The sequence below is a fragment of the Engystomops pustulosus genome, chromosome 3 (assembly GCF_040894005.1).
Source record: "Engystomops pustulosus chromosome 3, aEngPut4.maternal, whole genome shotgun sequence".
Classification (NCBI taxonomy): Eukaryota; Metazoa; Chordata; class Amphibia; order Anura; family Leptodactylidae; genus Engystomops; species Engystomops pustulosus.
In genome coordinates this window covers 141,111,552-141,129,736 of record NC_092413.1, presented here as the reverse complement: position 1 = coordinate 141,129,736, position 18,185 = coordinate 141,111,552, and the positions used below count along the sequence as shown (strand labels likewise).

The 18,185-nt window shown below is 42.0% G+C and overlaps 1 protein-coding gene across 3 annotated transcripts in view; it reads right to left on the bottom strand.

Annotated features, from left to right (window-relative positions):
* The window catches only part of CSMD1 (CUB and Sushi multiple domains 1), a 1,135,715-nt gene that overhangs the window by 246,568 nt on the left and 870,962 nt on the right, over positions 1–18,185 (bottom strand). For all 3 annotated transcript variants that reach the window (XM_072142316.1, XM_072142317.1, XM_072142318.1), the window contains 3 exons: positions 15,846–16,040; positions 14,171–14,287; positions 13,637–13,750 (listed from right to left, as the gene is read on the bottom strand). In XM_072142316.1, the coding sequence (XP_071998417.1) occupies positions 13,637–13,750; positions 14,171–14,287; positions 15,846–16,040 (426 nt within the window). The remainder of the gene's footprint in view (positions 1–13,636; positions 13,751–14,170; positions 14,288–15,845; positions 16,041–18,185) is intronic.

Sequence of the window (18,185 nt, the reverse complement as noted above, 5' to 3'; positions counted from 1 at the left end):
TGACCTGACTACCAGTTCTGGTGGAAGTTGACATCTGGCAGTCTACAATCGCTCGGCGCTGCTGGTAAACTCTGGATAACATGGTCAGTGTTGAATTCCACCTCGTGGGCACGTCGCACAACAGTCGGTGAGCGGGCAGTTGGAGGCGGCGCTGCGCTGCCCTGAGAGTGGCAGCATCTGTGCTGGACTTCCTGAAATGCGCACAGATGCGGCGCACCTTCGTGAGCAAATCAGACAGATTGGGGTATGTCTTGAGGAAACGCTGAACTATCAGATTTAACACATGGGCCAGGCATGGCACATGTGTCAGTCTGCCGAGTTGCAGAGCCGCCACCAGGTTACGGCCGTTGTCACACACAACCATGCCTGGCTTCAGGTTCAGCGGTGCCAGCCACAGATCAGTCTGCGCCGTGATGCCCTGTAATAGTTCTTGGGCGGTGTGCCTTTTATCGCCTAGGCTCAACAGTTTCAGCACCGCCTGCTGTCGCTTAGCGACGGCACTGCTGCTGTGCCTAGAGCTACCGACTGATGGCGCCATGCCCACGGATGGTCGTTCGGAGGAGGAGGTGGAGGAGGGGTGGGAGGAGGAGGAGGCATAGTAGGCCTGAAACACCTGGACCGAGGTAGGCCCCGCAATCCTCGGCGTCGGCAGTATATGACCAGCCACAGGGTCAGACTCGGTCCCAGCCTCCACCAAGTTAACCCAATGTGCCGTCAGCGATATATAGTGGCCCTGCCCGGCAGCACTCGTCCACGTGTCCGTGGTCAGGTGGACCTTGTCAGAAACGGCGTTGGTCAGGGCACGGATTATGTTGTCTGACACGTGCTGGTGCAGGGCTGGGACGGCACATCGGGAAAAGTAGTGGCGGCTGGGGACCGAATACCGAGGGGCGGCCGCCGCCATGAGGCTGCGAAAGGCCTCGGTCTCTACTAGCCTATAGGGCAGCATCTCCAGGCTTAGCAATCTGGAGATGTGCACATTAAGGGCTTGGGCGTGCGGGTGGGTTGCACTATAGTTGCGTTTCCGCTCCAGCGTCTGGGGTATGGAGAGCTGAACGCTGGTGGATGCTGTGGAGGATCATGGAGGCGACGATGGGGTTTTTGTGGCAGGGTCCTGGGCAGGGGGCTGACTATCAGCTGACACAGGGGAAGGAGCAGTGGTGTGCACGGCCGGATGTGAACGCGCTTGTTGCCACTGAGTGGGGTGTTTAGCATTCATATGCCTGCGCATACTGGTGGTAGTTAAGCTAGTAGTGGTGGAACCCCTGCTGATCCTGGTTTGGCAAATGTGGCACACCACAGTCCGTCGGTCATCCGGTGTTTCCTTAAAGAACCTCCAGACTTCTGAAAATCTAGCCCTCGCCGCAGGAGCCCTCGCCACGGGAGCTTCACTAGTTGACACATTTGGCGCTGATGCACCAGCTCTGGCCCTGCCTCTCCGTCTGGCCCCACCACTGCCTCTTCCAACCTGTTCTGGTCGAGGACTCTCCTCCGTCTCAGAAGCACTGTGTTCACCCGGCCTCTCAACCCAGCTTGGGTCTGTCACCTCATCATCCTCCGATCCCTCAGTCTGCTCCCCCCTCGGACTTCCTGCCCTGACAACAACTTCCCCACTGTCTGACAACCGTGTCTCCTCATTGTCGGACACCTCTTTACACACTTCTTCCAGTACGTCAACAAGGTCATCATCACCCACAGACTGCGACTGGTGGAAAACCTGGGCATCGGAAAATTGCTCATCAGCAACCGGACAAGTGGTTTGTGACTGTGGGAAGGGTCCAGAAAACAGTTCCTCAGAGTATGCCGGTTCAAATGGCAAATTTTGCTGGGAGGGGGCAGACTGGGGGGGAGGAGGCTGAGGTGCAGGAGCTGGAGGAGTGCCGATTTCGGTGACATGGGTGGACTGCGTGGAAGACTGACTGGTGGACAAATTGCTCGAAGCATTGTCGGCAATCCACGACATCACCTGTTCGCACTGTTCTGGCCTCAACAGTGCTCTACCACGAGTCCCAGTAACTTCAGACATGAACCTAGGGAGTGTAGCTCTGCGGCATTCCCCTGCTCCCTCATAAGCAGGTGGTGTCTCACCCCGCCCAGGACCACGGCCTCTGACCCCTGCAGTAGTTGGACGCCCACGTCCCCGCCCTCGTCCTCTACCCCTAGCCCTCGGGTTAAACATTTTGAAAATGAGAGTTATAACTTTAATTTTTTTTTTTAACTTTTTTTTTGTGTTTTTTTTTTTGTGTGTTTTTTAGTTTTTAAAACCAAACGATGCTATCCTATTGCAATGGCTATTTTCTAGCCAAGTATGAAAGCACACTGCTATGCCAGATGAGATGACACTGAGTTATTAAAAAAATAAACGTAAAATAAAAAAGGAAATGGCAGACTGTGCCTAATTGAAATCCAACCCTGGGCCCTAATAAATTTTCCCACTTCGGTCTTTGCGATGGATATGTGCGTCACTAAGCGCAAAACACAGTGGTCGCAAGTCTCACTCCAAATTGCTCACAATTTGTTAGTAGATGCACTGCAGCAACTACAGCCACCAGCAGATCAACCAGAAATCAAATATATATAACGCTACTGTAGGCGTAAGTAAGCCGTTTGGATTCTCCTATGGCTATTTTCTAGCCAAGTATGAAAGCACACTACTATGCCAGATGAGATGACGCTGAGTTATGAAAAAAATAAACGTAAAATAAAAAAGGAAATGGCAGACTGTGCCTAATTGAAATCCAACCCCGGGCCCTAATAAATTTTCCCACTTCGGTCTTTGCGATGGATATGTGCGTCACTAAGCGCAAAACACAGTGGTCGCAAGTCTCACTCCAAATTGCTCACAATTTGCTAGTAGATGCACTGCAGCAAGGACAGCCACCAGCAGATCAACCAGAAATCAAATATATATAACGCTACTGTAGGCGTAAGTAAGCCGTTTGGATTCTCCTATGGCTATTTTCTAGCCAAGTATGAAAGCACACTACTATGCCAGATGAGATGACGCTGAGTTATGAAAAAAATAAACGTAAAATAAAAAAGGAAATGGCAGACTGTGCCTAATTGAAATCCAACCCCGGGCCCTAATAAATTTTCCCACTTCGGTCTTTGCGATGGATATGTGCGTCACTAAGAGCACAACACAGTGGTCGCAAGTCTCACTCCAAATTGCTCACAATTTGCTAGTAGATGCACTGCAGCAACTACAGCCACCAGCAGATCAACCAGAAATCAAATATATATAACGCTACTGTAGGCGTAAGTAAGCCGTTTGGATTCTCCTATGGCTATTTTCTAGCCAAGTATGAAAGCACACTACTATGCCAGATGAGATGACGCTGAGTTATGAAAAAAATAAACGTAAAATAAAAAGAAACTGGCAGACTGTGCCTAATTGAAATCAAACCCCTAATAAATTTTCCCACTTTGGTGTTTGAGGTGGATATGTGTGTCACTAAGAGCTAAACACAACGGTAGCAAGTCCCCCTGCAAATTCCTCACAATATGGTACTAGCTGCACTACTAGTGCCAGCAAGCCCAGCCACAAGCAAATAAAAAAAAAAAGTATAACGTTATTGTAGCCCTAAGAAGGGCTGTTGGGTTGTTGTAGAATCACTCCTGCCTAACAGTAAGCTAATAGAACACCCTAACGCTTTCCCTGACCAGCAGCAGCTCTCTCCCTAGCGGCATCCAGACAGAGAATGATCCGAGCAGCGCGGGCAGCGGCTAGTCTATCCCAGGGTCACCTGATCTGGCCAGCCAACCACTGCTATCGACGTGTAAGGGTACCACGTCATGCTGGGTGGAGTGCAGAGTCTCCTGGCTTGTGATTGGCTCTGTTTCTGGCCGCCAAAAAGCAAAACGGCGGGAGCTGCCATTTTCTCGAGCGGGCGAAATACTCGTCCGAGCAACGAGCAGTTACGAGTACGCTAATGCTCGATCGAGCATCAAGCTCGGACGAGTATGTTCGCTCATCTCTAGTATCAATGTCTTTTTCTTTTTTTTCTTTGCCTCTTAATGTGTATTGCTATTTTGGTTTATTTTACAGGCATCCTAAACACTCGTGGGGATCTTGCACAATGGTACTTTATACATCCACAGTTCGACTATCAACACAAGAAACTAAAGAAGAAATTTTAATGCACTTTATTATTTATTAGCACCAGTCACTTTAGACACATTCTTGCTTGCTAAGTCATACCACCATCAAAGATATATTTTGTATTATCAAATTGTAAATTGAATTGTGTACTGCACCAGGCTCATTATGTGGGGCCAAACTTATATTATATTGTACTGTATGTTGTATAATGTTTAATCATAAGTCCCCTCCTTCACAGACTGAGATAGATACTTACCATTTTTCAATGTTTTAAATCTCCTCCTACATTTATTCAAGAAGTCCAGCATCTTCTTCATCACCTGGATACGTATCCGCACCACTCTAACTTGTTATGCAGTAGCCGCGGCACAACTCTCGCGATGCCGGCGCGGCTCGCGCTTGCACGGCCCCTCGGTATGGAGGTGGAGGTCCGAGGTGGCTGCGCATGCGCGGGCGGCGCCTGGCGTTGTGGGAGGTTCGCGGCTGAGGCATCATCAATTACAGGTGCAGACATTGCATGGGACATCCCATTGGTCAATGGGCTAAAAAAACTTGTATATATACTACTGATCTATTAACACCTGGTTACCCCTGAGGAAGCCACGGAGGTGGCGATACGCGTGGGGCACTAGCCCACACTACTCCCCTATGCAAGTCTGAATTAGGTAATATTGGACATTTCTGGCAACTGTTATATGGATATATAGAGGCTATTTTAGCTCTTATGCATTGTTGATTGTGTTATCCTGATTCTGAGCCAGTTTGTACCTCTAAGATTGTATGTATCTATGATGCACTTGCACATATTCCTATAGGGGATAGTGTGGAGGGGAAAATCGCTGGTTGCGTCATAACCAATTTCCCTGTTGTGGCACATATTCTGACACGTGCAATTTTTAAATGTTTTTATTGGTGTCTACTTAATAAACTTTTGATTATTTTGAAATGCATTTATGACATGGACCATTTCTTTACACACCACCCTGTTGTTTTGAAATTCTTTTGACACGAGGCTACATGGCTTCTGGAGATTCGTTACAATGAGCCAGTGGCTCATTGTAATGAATGACCTGCAAAAATGCCATATATTGTAATACAGAAGTATTGCAGTATATGGTAGGAGCGATCTGACCATCTAGGGTTAATGTACCCTAGATGGTCTAAGAAATAGTGGGAAAAAAAAAGAAAAAAAAAAGGTTAAAAAAGAAAAAAAATTAATAAAATATTAAAAATTCAAATCACCCCCCCTTCCCCTAGAACTGATGTAAAACTTAATAAACACTAAAAATCACAAACATATTAGATCTCGCCGCATCCCAAAATGCTTGATCTATCAAAATATAAAAACGGTTACGGCCGGCGGTGACCTCCGAGGCGGGAAATGGTGCCCAAATGTCCGAAATGCGACATTTACACCTTTTTACATCACAAAAAAAAATGAAATAAAAAATGATAAAAATGTCGCACAGACCTCAAAATGGTAGCAATGAAAATGTCGCCTCATTTCGCAAAAATGACACTTCACACATCTCCGTGCACCAAAGTATGAAAAAGTTATTAGCGTCAGAAGATGGCAAAAATTATTTTTTTTTTGTACACATTCGTTAAATTTTTGAAAATGTATTAAAACACAATAAAACCTATATAAATTTGGTATCACCGCGATCGCACCGAACCAAAGAATAAAGCTGAGTTGTTATTTTGAGTGCACAGTCAAAGTAAAAAAAACTGAGCCCACAAGAATGTGACGTTTTTTCAATTTTTCCACATTTGGAATTTTTTTTCAGCTTCGCAGTACCTGGCATGTTAAAATAAATTACATTACGGGAAAGTAAAATTTGTTACGCACAAAATAAGCCCTTACACAGGTCTGTACACGTAAAAATGAAAAAGTTATGGATTTTTGAAGTTGGAGAGCGAGAAATGAGCGGAAAAACCCTGCGTCCTTAAGGGGTTAATAAATATTTTTAATTTTAATTTGCTTGCTGACTATAGTCTGCCCAAACACAATGCTTGAAAGAACTAAAGTAACAAACATTGTCATTTGAAAAAAAAAGCAAAAGAAAAAGTAGATATAAATATTTGGAGTAGAAACTTCCGTCATTGAACCTACACTCTCTTAGACTTAGATTCCCTAGATTAGAGAAATACATTATCATCCTTATACACACTTACAATAAAGTATGCATAGGTTCAGAATGAAAGCAAATAGCATCCATTATCTCTATAACAGAAGTAATAACATCTTGTTTTATTACTTATACATATTTCATTATTTGATAAAGGTCAGTGTTAGGCTTTCGAATATATCAAGCAACCTGATATTTACATTATGATTTAATATTTAAATCAATATGACAGTTATGTTGCCTTTTCTACTAGTGGTAATATCCTAACCTTTCTCTTTGGTAAATTTCTACTTGTTGTTTAGCAGTCTTGTGACCTGACTTTCAAAGTGACTGATGGCTGCAGCCACATGGTGTGTTGTCAGTATAGATATCAAATTATTATATAATCTTTTAAATGATGAATGAGTTTTCATCCTTATTATTTATAGGATTTATAGTAGGCAAAAAATTCTTAACAGCATAGGAAAAAGTATTATTAATAAAATATAACTTTTAATCCAAAAAACCTTAAAATCACAAAAGTGTGTCACGTGTCTAGTATCAATATATGTAACCCAAATACCACATAAATATAGTTGCTACATCCAGGTAAGGATAATCAAGAAAAAGATACTCTTACCGTAGTTCAGATGTAAACGCACCCACAAGCTGGGGGTCAGGGGTTCCAAAGGGAGAATGGTAAACTTTCCCTAAATAGTCCCCTTTGACTCCCGCCCTTACAAGGGCAGTCCACAGCTGTCCCTGTTGGACTAAAGCATGCCCCCTAAAAACGCCAATGTCCCTTACTAAGGTTTCACGTTTTTTTTTTTTTGTTTTTCCCTGAATTGCCCCAGGTTTTTGGCACACAAGATCAGGTTGTAGCGCATCAGCGCTGGCTTGCGTGAGACACAAATCGGTGGGAAAGGACGTCAGACAACACAACTTATTCGGACAAACCGCAGAATTTAAAAATGAAATTGTCTCACAAGATCAGCACTCACATTCACTGGGAAGAAGAAGGTGAACTCAGGCGGACCTCAGCAGGGGAAGCGACACATGCAGGAAATTGGACGCACGACCTTAGTGAATCGTGGCAGCTCCGAATCTTCATAGGACATTCCGGATCGGCGATGTCAATGGGACGGGTCAGTAAATGTGCCCCAATGTGTACTTTTTATTTGCATCATTTAATATTTGTGCACAGGGCAATTTTCTTTTAACAGGTTTAACCCGTTTTAACAGGTTTCTCTGTGTGGTCCAAAAGACTCATCCATTTGATTCTTTAGATCGGTACGATGACAAATTCTACATTCATATCATTTTCTTTTAATGTTTTAATACTTTAAAAGTACTTCATTGTACAGATAACATTTGCTTATCACAAAAACTTTTTTGAAATATAGGTTTCTGGTGACATACCCCTTCTAGAAATTGCATATAGTGCAATACCTTATTGCCGTAAAGAATCAAATAAGAGATGCTTAGCTATTTTGCCCACTGAATAAATGTGCAGTAAAAGAGGAAAAATAAATTCTTTAAGGGTTTACACCCAATTAGTTAAACACACAGTCATATTCTACTTTTTATATGAGATTTATTGTTCTTTTTGAGCTACTTAGTTTAATGGGAATATTATCTTTGTGTTTGTCATTAGGATTTCATAGCTCTCTAGGAAACTTTAATAGCTTTTCAAGTTATGTATCACTTCTAAATTACTAGAAAAAAAACAGTGTTTTCCTGTCAATAATTGATACATGAAACTTTTCTAGTACTTTAGCAGCTGGAGCTTTGAAGAACTACCGTATATTTATTTTTTAAATTCATCTTTCTTTTTATTATGGTGTATTCCTCTGTGTGAACTACTTTTTGAAGGCTCCATCAGGAGCCCCATTCAAAATTCCACTATATTTGACAGTGATATTGTTCTTATCAAAATGGCAAAGTGACAGCCAGATCCTGTTAGATAACAAAAGTAAGTGGAGTATTCTGGACACCTCTGGTATGGCAGATCCAGATGCACCTTTCTTTAGTTGCCATTGGAGAAATTAGTGTTATTAGGCTGGGTTCGCCATCTGTCTTTACTATATCTGTTAATAAATGGAACTTTAATGTAAATAATTCGGAACACGTTTGTATGGGTTTGCTGCGGGTCCTCCGGTTTTCTCCCATACTCCAAAATATACTGGTAGGTTAATTAGATTGTGAGCCCCATGGGAACAGGAAATGATTTGGCAAACTCTGTGCTAGCACTGCATAATCTGTGTGTGCTATATAAATAAAGGAATTATTAATTATTTTTATAACATTTGTTGGATGAGAACAACAAATATTCAGTATAAGTTGTCTGAGCACCAATTATGCATTTAGACGGGTACTTGTACTTTATGAATGTTGTAATAGTGGTTCTGGTACTATATCTAATTCGTAAGCTTGATACTGCTACTGTATTTGTGTAACAGGCTTTGTTATGTTGTGAGTGGGGTGCTAATACAGTCTCTATGTAGTTACATGACTTGGTTCTGGTACTGTTTTTTGGCTCTGATGCCACATCTATTTGATAAGCTTGGTTATAGTAATTCATTTATAAAATAAGTTTGGTTCTGATACTGCCAGCACGTCTCACCAGTCCCGGCTCCCGTCTCACTCCCCTCCACTTTGTGCGCGCGCCCCCGACTGCTAGGGTGCGCAGCACCTTCTCCAGATTTAAAGGGCCAGCGCGCCATTAATTGGCGCTGGCCATTTGGCCCAATTCTATATAAGCCTGCCTCTACCTGCAAACCCTGCTGGATCTTTGTGCCTCACAGCCTGAGAGAAAGCTCTTCTGCTATTTACCTGCGTTCCTGTGTATCGTACGTTCCTGTGTTACCTGAGCTCCTCTGTGTTCTGTCCTGTGTACCAGTGTTCCTCCTTGCTGCTGTCCTGTGTGCTGTGTTCCCGTACCCCTCTGCTTGGTCCTCCTATTGCTGACCTCGACTCTGGACTCTGACTTTGCATCTCTGCTGCCTGCCCTGACCCTGTGCCTGGACCTGACCTCGAGATTGTCTGCGGTTTCTGTACCCCAACCTTGGCCGCCACTGCAGACAAGTCACGCTGTGGAACGACCTGGTGGTATCACGCCGCAGCTTGTCTAACCCGCTTTGCGGCGGGCTCTGGTGAAAACCGGGTACCACTTGAGTGGCTTGAGTCATCATCTGCAGTGGTACAGAGGATCCACAAACCCTCAAGCCTGACACATATCTATACAGTTAGATGAACATACATTATTGTGGTTGCTTTACTGTTCAAATTATATTTTATGGGACTCATGGGATTCATTCATATCCCAATATTATTCTAATTTGGTTTTGGGTTCTAAGTATAAATTGAGAAATAAGCTATTTTTTGGCACATTCACCTACTGATGGATTAAAATGTCACTCTCAATGTCATAATGATTTTTATCAAACTGTAATATGTGTAACATTCCTCTTACTACAAATCACAAAAAAACAATGCCCAAACGGTGATAATTGCCCTCTTCTTTCCAGAGGTCTATCATTTTCTGTTCTGAAGTTACATGTCAGAAACATTCCTGGGCAGCAGTGAAGGGGGCAGAGACTAACCTCTTCCTGCCTATGCCCTGAAGCAGTGATGGCGAACCTTTTAGCGGATGAGTGTCCAAAAAGACACCCAAACCCCCCCTTATTTATTTTGAGGTGCCAACCAAAAATTAAAGCGTAACTTACTGCTCCCTGTTCTTCAACAATCATATTGGCCTCCTGAGGACAGCCACACAGTAGAAAGATGGAAAATTAGCATCATTTTAGCTTCTTTCCAGTGTCCCTGTGTAGACCTGTAGGGGCCAGCAGGAGATCCTCCAAAGATAATTCGGCCCTGTCTATTGATTTTCCCTTTTTCTACAGTCCCAAGTAGCAAAGGAGGTATCAAAATATGACTGAAAGCAGCATCTTTTAAGTTGCTTGGAATTGCAGGAAGATTCTTTGAGTCCTGTCTGGTGTGCTGGGGCGATGGCCCAGGTGCCCACAGAAAGGACTCTGAGTACCACCTCTGGCACCAGTGTCATAGGTTCGCCACCACTGCCCTAGAGTCAGATTTAGGCTACCCACAGTTTCCATGAAACCTTGAGTTTTCTCATCAAGTAAAATCCCTGCAAATGAATTCACTGATGACTTTATAGTGTACATACAGGAATATATAGAAACAAGTTTGGCTAATTTTATCACATGGCGCATGTAATTAGTATCAAACTAGTAATTAGAAGTAGAAACTAGCAGTTGTATATGTGGTACACTAGCATAGCCACATGAAATGTATATCCTGTACTGTGTGCACACTGATTTTACCAGGTCTGCTGTGTAAAGTATATAGGAGAAGGAGGTGGCTGCAGAGGAGTCTAAGACACAGCTAAAGGTGTAGCGAGACAGAGACAGAGAAAGTTATGTAGAACAACAGACTGGGTAAGAATGACTGAGAGGGAACAGAGGAGAACTTGTACCTCATTATCTTGTGCCAGAGACAGCACACACACAAAGCAATGTCACATGATCTCCCCCTCTTCCCTCCAGAGTAGTCCCACCTCCTGTAAAGTTGTTTACATGACAGTGATTATTCACAGGGATTACTAACAAAGCCAGGAAACACAACTAAACTGAGGAGGATAGCAAAGAAAATGCAGGACATAGGTAATAAAGATATTTGGCAAAGCCCTAGATCACAAGAGCTACTGATTTGTGGGGGAAAAATATAGATGCCAGGGGCCATACCTTACCTCCCTCCATATACAGTACACTGAATGTTGGTTTTTGGCGATTATCTCAGCTTGTTTTTAATCTTGAAATTATTATGCTATTTTAGCATTGTTTTCAACAGTTTTGAACTTGGTTTTTGTGCTGTATCTTGTTTCTGTGTCTACGCAGTAAGCTTTGTTCTCTTACTAAATCTATATACTAAGCTTGGTTAGGGAACTGTATTTATTTAGTAAACATTTGATTATTTTAGAACTTTAGGAAAATGAGGATAATGATCTTAATACATCCTAGAGTCCCTGGTAACCTTATCAACGCCTGTGTATACTAGACATATATTGTGAATGTCATTAGCGCAGCCCAGTAAACAATAACTGGAAAGCTATTACTCTATCATGAAGGGTAACAGTTAATAGGTAAATGCTTCATCTGCTGTTTTTATATCTTGTTGTATATGTTAAACGTGAGCTGTATATTTTAGAAATACTATTGTGTAATATTTCTATAATAAACTCTGAATAGATAATTACGGTAGACCAAAGTGGAGAACAATTACAAAAAAGCATCAACTACACAACTGTAGAACCTGGAATGAATAAACATCAAACAAGCATTCATTCCATTATTGTGGGGATTTAAATGTCTTACACTAGTATTCTTGGGTGGGCTGGAGGAAAACTGCACACCTCCTGCCTGATTCCACCCCTAACTTCAGCTAGGCACCAAGGATATAGCCGTGGGATACCTTGTTATAAGCTTATAATAAGCTTTTTAACTACCTTTTTGTTTGAGAAATATTAGATTAATAATGAAGGAATGTGAGGCATCATGTCAGCAAAAAATTAAACTAAGCAAAGTAAAAGTAAATATGTATAAATAACATGCTTCATTAATCCCAATGATAGAACTGTGGATGTCTCCTTCCATATTTGTCCTTTTAGTTGCACATATCAAGATATGCATATCACTATTCCACCCAGCTTTATGTGGGTATATTTATACATTCAATATATTCATATTTTGGTAACATTATGCAGATAAAATACTGACCTGGGACCAAGTGTTAGAGACTTCCAACATTGTAGATGATGCTGGGAGTCTGGGTGACTGCACAATGTTCGATACAGAAAATAGAAGCAATTTGAAATTAGCTGCTATTTGTAGAGCAATACAATCTCCTGACAGCTAACTATTTCAGACTGTTACTGTGTCTAACCAACCTCTAGTGGTGAAGGTGTAGACTACAGCCTTTCAATGCTTTTATCATGTCATGATTGTATTGCTTTGTATCGGGTAATTTTAATGATAGACAGATTAGTTAACCTACAGTACAGTAGTAGGGGGATCGGAATACCAACAACTTAAAAGCTTATAACATCTGCTACAGAATATACACTCACCAGCCACTTTATTAGGTACACCATGCTAGTAACGGGTTGGACCCCTTTTTGCCTTCAGAACTGCCTCAATTCTTCGTGGCATAGATTCAACAAGCTGCAGGAAGCATTCCTCAGAGATTTTGGTCCATATTGACATGATGGCATCACACAGTTGCCGCAGATTTGTCGGCTGCACATCCATGATGTGAATCTCCCGTTCCACCACATCCCAAAGATGCTCTATTGGATTGAGATCTGGTGACTGTGGAGGCCATTTGAGTCCAGTGACCTCATTGTCATGTTCAAGAAACCAGTCTGAGATGATTCCAGCTTTATGACATGGCGCATTATCCTGCTGAAAGTAGCCATCAGATGTTGGGTACATTGTGGTCATAAAGGGATGGACATGGTCAGCAACAATACTCAGGTAGGCTGTGGCGTTGCAATGATGCTCAATTGGTACCAAGGGGCCCAAAGAGTGCTGAGAAAATATTCCCCACACCATGACACCACCACCACCAGCCTGAACCGTTAATAAAAGGCAGGATGGATCCATGCTTTCATGTTGTTGACCCCAAATTCTGACCCTACCATCCGATTGTCGCAGCAGAAATCGAGACTCATCAGACCAGGGAACGTTTTTCCAATCTTCTACTGTCCAATTTCGATGAGCTTGTGCAAATTGTAGCCTCAGTTTCCTGTTCTTAGCTGAAAGGAGTGGCGCCGGGTGTGGTCTTCTGCTGCTGTAGCCCATCTGCCTCAAAGTTCGATGTACTGTGCGTTCAGAGATGCTCTTCTGCCTACCTTGGTTGTAATGGGTGGCGATTTGAGTCACTGTTGCCTTTCTATCAGCTCGAACCAGTCTGCCCATTCTTCTCTGACCTCTGGCATCAACAAGGCATTTCCGCCCACAGAACTGCCGCTCACTGGATGTTTTTTCTTTTTCGGACCATTCTCTGTAAACCCTAGAGATGGTTGTGCGTGAAAATCCCAGTAGATCAGCAGTTTCTGAAATACTCAGACCAGCCCTTCTGGCACCAACAACCATGCCACGTTCAAAGGCACTCAAATCACCTTTCTTCCCCATACTGATGCTCGGTTTGAACTGCAGGACATTGTCTTGACCATGTCTACATGCCTAAATGCACTGAGTTGCCGCCATGTGATTGGCTGATTAGAAATTAAGTGTTAACGAGCAGTTGGACAGGTGTACCTAATATAGTGGCCGGTGAGTGTAGATTGCAGTGTATTAGAGTGGAAATAATGTCAGCACAATGGTAAGGTGCAATGTACTTTACTAACCTGTATGGCTTCCAGAGAGAGAACTGAGCAGTCTGGACTGTGAGTGAGCTCCATCAAAAAGCTCTGCAAGATCATTTAATGATGTCTGGAAAAAGGCAAACTGGCCAAACACGACTAAAAAGTAAAAAAATAAGAAGGTCAGTATCCATATAAATATTTCAGTATCAATGTAAATCTATCTTACAGATTTCCTGCCACCCTGTGATCTGACAATTATAGTGATTGGGCAAAAGGGGGAACATAAATCATGTATTGTGCACCAAAAAACGGACATACAAAGCATGATACATGCCCCCTGTGCATTTTTCAGGGTTCACCTGCAAAATCAGAAACTGCACCAAAACCAGCATCAAAACTACACCCAGTTCTTTACAATGCAGTTTGTGAACATGAATAGCACAGAATATCAAGTGTAATGACAAATGTTTTCATCATTTTATCAGCAGTTTGGGAAATTTACAGAAGTATGAATCTATATTTGATTAGAAATGGAATATCATCATTTAACAAAAATTATGTACATTGATAGCTTACCGAATTCTTTCGGAACTGTTATCGAGTAATGGCATATCTGTCCTAAAGTGTAATTATTTGGATAGTTTGGAGATAAAACCACTCCTTCCATCCCGCTGTACTGCCCTCCACAAGGAGCTGAAAAAAAGCAAAACAGATTTCTTTTTATGTTATTTAAATAAATGCCAAAGTCAATTAACGAACAGTGAAAGAGTCTACAAGACCCCATCTGGTGCTCACTCATCAGTTACAATAATGTAAAAACCGGGATAAGTTGGGATAGCCTAGGAAACACCATACTATTTAGGTCCTCCCATTTGACGTCATCCTATATGAAGTATCACTACACTTTCCATTTATCTTCACAATTTATGTGATTTATGCTAAATCCTTCCCACATAGGCAACAACCACAAGAGGTCAGTTCAGAGTGAAGAATATGAAGGTATGGTGTGAACATTTGTTTGAAGTAAGAAACTCAAATAATTCATTGTTGAGCAAGATACTGTAAGCTTTAGTATAATAGAACTACTAGTTACTGACGTAGAACTGGTCAACATGACTAAAATTTAGTTAAGTCTATTAGTTATCTCATAAAAAGGGGCGGATCCCTGGTTTACAGGTTAAGCCAGTCATGTTACCCAGTGCTGCCTCTATAGATATATGGCAGATAACACAATGAGACTTATTTACTAAGGGTCCGCGGATTGCATTTCCGTCGGACTTCCTGATGTTTTCGGGGATTGCATGGCTGGGACAGGTATTTCAGAGGGGAATGTGGTGCACGGATTTTGGCCCAATCGCGTCGCTTTTCATGTGACAGAAGTCTGGGGGAAGATCCGACGGATTTGTACTGAGCACGGGATTTAACTTTAAAATCGTGTAGCAAGACATGCACTTACATAGACCTGGAAGAAGAAGGTGAACTCCAGCGGACCTGAGCGGGGAAGCGACAGATGCAGGAAATCAGGTGCACGATCTTAGTGAATCGCGCCAGAGTGCATTATCATCGGAACAATACACTTCAGGTGAACTCCTTGGACAGGTAAGTAATTGTGCCCCAATGTTGTATATTTAATGACAAACACAACTGTGTAACTCTGTAACCCCCTCATATTCATGGCTTTATCCTATGCATGACAATTAATCCCAAACAATGACCTTTCCTCGTAAGATCACTGCTCAGGAGTTAAATACTAGCAGTATGGAAATTTCACATCAAGGTTCGATCTATTGTCAAGATATCTAGAAATCTCAAGTAAATCTTTTCACCATAGTACAATTGTTGACAAGATGTAAATCAAGACAAAACAACATTTATAATTTTTAGTGGTTGTTTGTATAAGAACAATAATTATTCAATTTTGTGTATGAAATCTTTAAAGGTCTTGTAAAACTCATTCACAATAAATCTGGTTACACTAAATGTCTTGACTTTTGGCCACTAGAGGGGAGTAGCCACATACTGTACATAACACAACTAGCTGACAATGTACTGTACATGTAAATCTACGTAGGCTGCCAGTGTAGAAGCTGTGCAGATGCTAAGTGTCTAACATTCCTGTTCTTAAAAAAATGCATCTATTATCTGTAAAAGAGCATCAAGGTTAAATTTGACCATTTGGCTGATAATATTTGATAGTATCACTATAGACATAATGGAGATATTATATATGACAGCTAACAATAAAACATACCATTACATGATGGTAAACTCTTGTTCCATGCGGGTTTCCCATCTGTACCTATTACACAGCTAATTGTTGCCGGGTGAATGACCTTATAACCAGGATCACACTGATAAGTTACAGTGGATCCAAGTTTAAAGTCTGTACCAATCCGACTTCCATTCATGATGTTCCCGGGATCAAAACAAGCTTCACGTGGTTTTTCTATCATAAAAGTAAAGAAGTAAAATAAGAAAATTAGAATGAAATAAATTAATACCAGTATAAGTTTATACATTTATGTGATGCATAAAGAAGCTTTTATCATGTTATACTGAATTTTTTACATTGTTCAGTACTTTTGAACATTTTTAAAGGACACCTGTCATCAGGTCTCTGTCACTAGTCCGGTCACTACTACCTGTTGGAGCAGCTCACAAGGATCCCATCCTAGCCTTTATCTAGTGATTTTATACATTAATTATTGTAAAATCATAATTTCTTTATTATGTAAATGAGGCTGGTCACATGGTCAGAGGCAGTGATGTCACCCCTGTTCCCCCTCCCCTCTCCTCCCCCTGCTCATGTTTGTGTATAATGTATAGTAAAGCATAGTTAGTGCATCTGCTGACATGTTGCACCCTCCTAATACATATGTGTGATACACAGACATCAGCTACACAAGTACCTGACATGTTCTGCTATAACATGGCTGCATCCTGGAGCTGTTGTATCTCTCCTACATAAACACACACAGGCTGCAGGGGTTGTGGCCACTAGCAAGCATATGTAGCAGCCATCACAGCATTACACAGGCTGTCAATCAAGCACTGGGGGTGTGTTTGTGCCTCCCACTCATGAATAATCTGGGCAGCTTGAATATGCTAATGACTCATTGGACATTTCACAGGTCATTTGCATACAGCTGTAGGACCTTATTGCTTAGGTTTACAGGCATGTAGAGGGACAATGAAGGGATAGAGACAATGCTTTCTAATGGCAGTTTATGAAAATCTATTTAGATTAGAGGGGTTATTTTGCATGACGGGTTCTCTTTAAGTATTCCATTCTCATAAAAACAAAGGGTTAAAGTGCCCAGTGCCTCTTCCACTTCTCTGCTGTAAATGGTAACTACATTTTCCACAAAATGACATAAAATAGTGCAGAAGATAATAGTTCTTTTTGGCTTTTCTTCTCTATTTAAATAGTTAATGTTCCACTGACAGCTCAGAGATAAAGGGACCTGGACATTCTTATGTCCTTATAAACCTGAGAAAAATTCTATAGATATGGAAAGTGTTAACCCCTTAAGGACGCAGCTATTTTACAGCTTAAGACTCAGTCCCATTTTTTGTAATCTGACTTGCATCGCTTTATATGGTTATAACTTTTGAACACTGTTACTTATCAAAGTGATTCTGAGATTGTTTTTTCCCCACATGTTGTACTTAATTTTTGTGGTAATGTTGGCTGATAAGTTTTGCATTTATTTACCCCAAAAAAGAAAAAAATATGAATTTTTGAAATTCGAATTCATCGCATTTTCAGGCAGATAGATTTACCACCTAAATAAGTTGCTGAATAATGTATTTTGATGTAAAACGGCTTACAAATAGAATAACGATTTTCTGTATTTTCAGAATTGACTATTTTGGGGATAAATACAGTTTTGAATGAAATTTTACATATTTAACATCAAAACCCCCCTATATAATCAACCCATTTTCAAATCTGCAACCCACAAACTATCAGAAACAGCTTTTAGGAAGATTGCTAACCCCTTGTTTGTTATGGACTTTGCTTTTGATTGTTAGGGACACGGTGATACTATGGGGGTCATTTACTAAGGGCCCGATTCGCGTTTTCCCGACGTGTTACCCGAATATTTCCGATTTGCGCCGCTTGTACATGAATTGCCCCGGGTTTTTGGCGCACACGATCGGATTGTGGCGCATCGGGGCCGGCATGCGCGCGACAGAAATCGGGGGGGCGTGGCCGAACGAAAACCCGACGTATTCGGAAAAACCGCCGCATTTAAAAACCGAAAATGTGTCGCTTGGGGAGCGCTCACCTTCACCTTCTATGGGATGGTGCATTCCGGGGCGTTAAGATTATTTTCGGCGCTGCAGCGCCACCTGGTGGACGGCGGAGGAACTACCATCTTAAATCCCAGCCGGACCCGAATCCTGTGCAGAGAACGCGCCGCTGGATCGCGAATGGGCCGGGTAAGTAAATGTGCCCCAATATATGTGGGGTTTGTGTTATGACTTAGAGTTTTTTTTGCGTTATATTTCGCTTTAGATGTCTTGTGGAGTATTAGAACTATCAGCCTATGCACATGCATAGGCTGACACTGTGCCTTTAAAATGA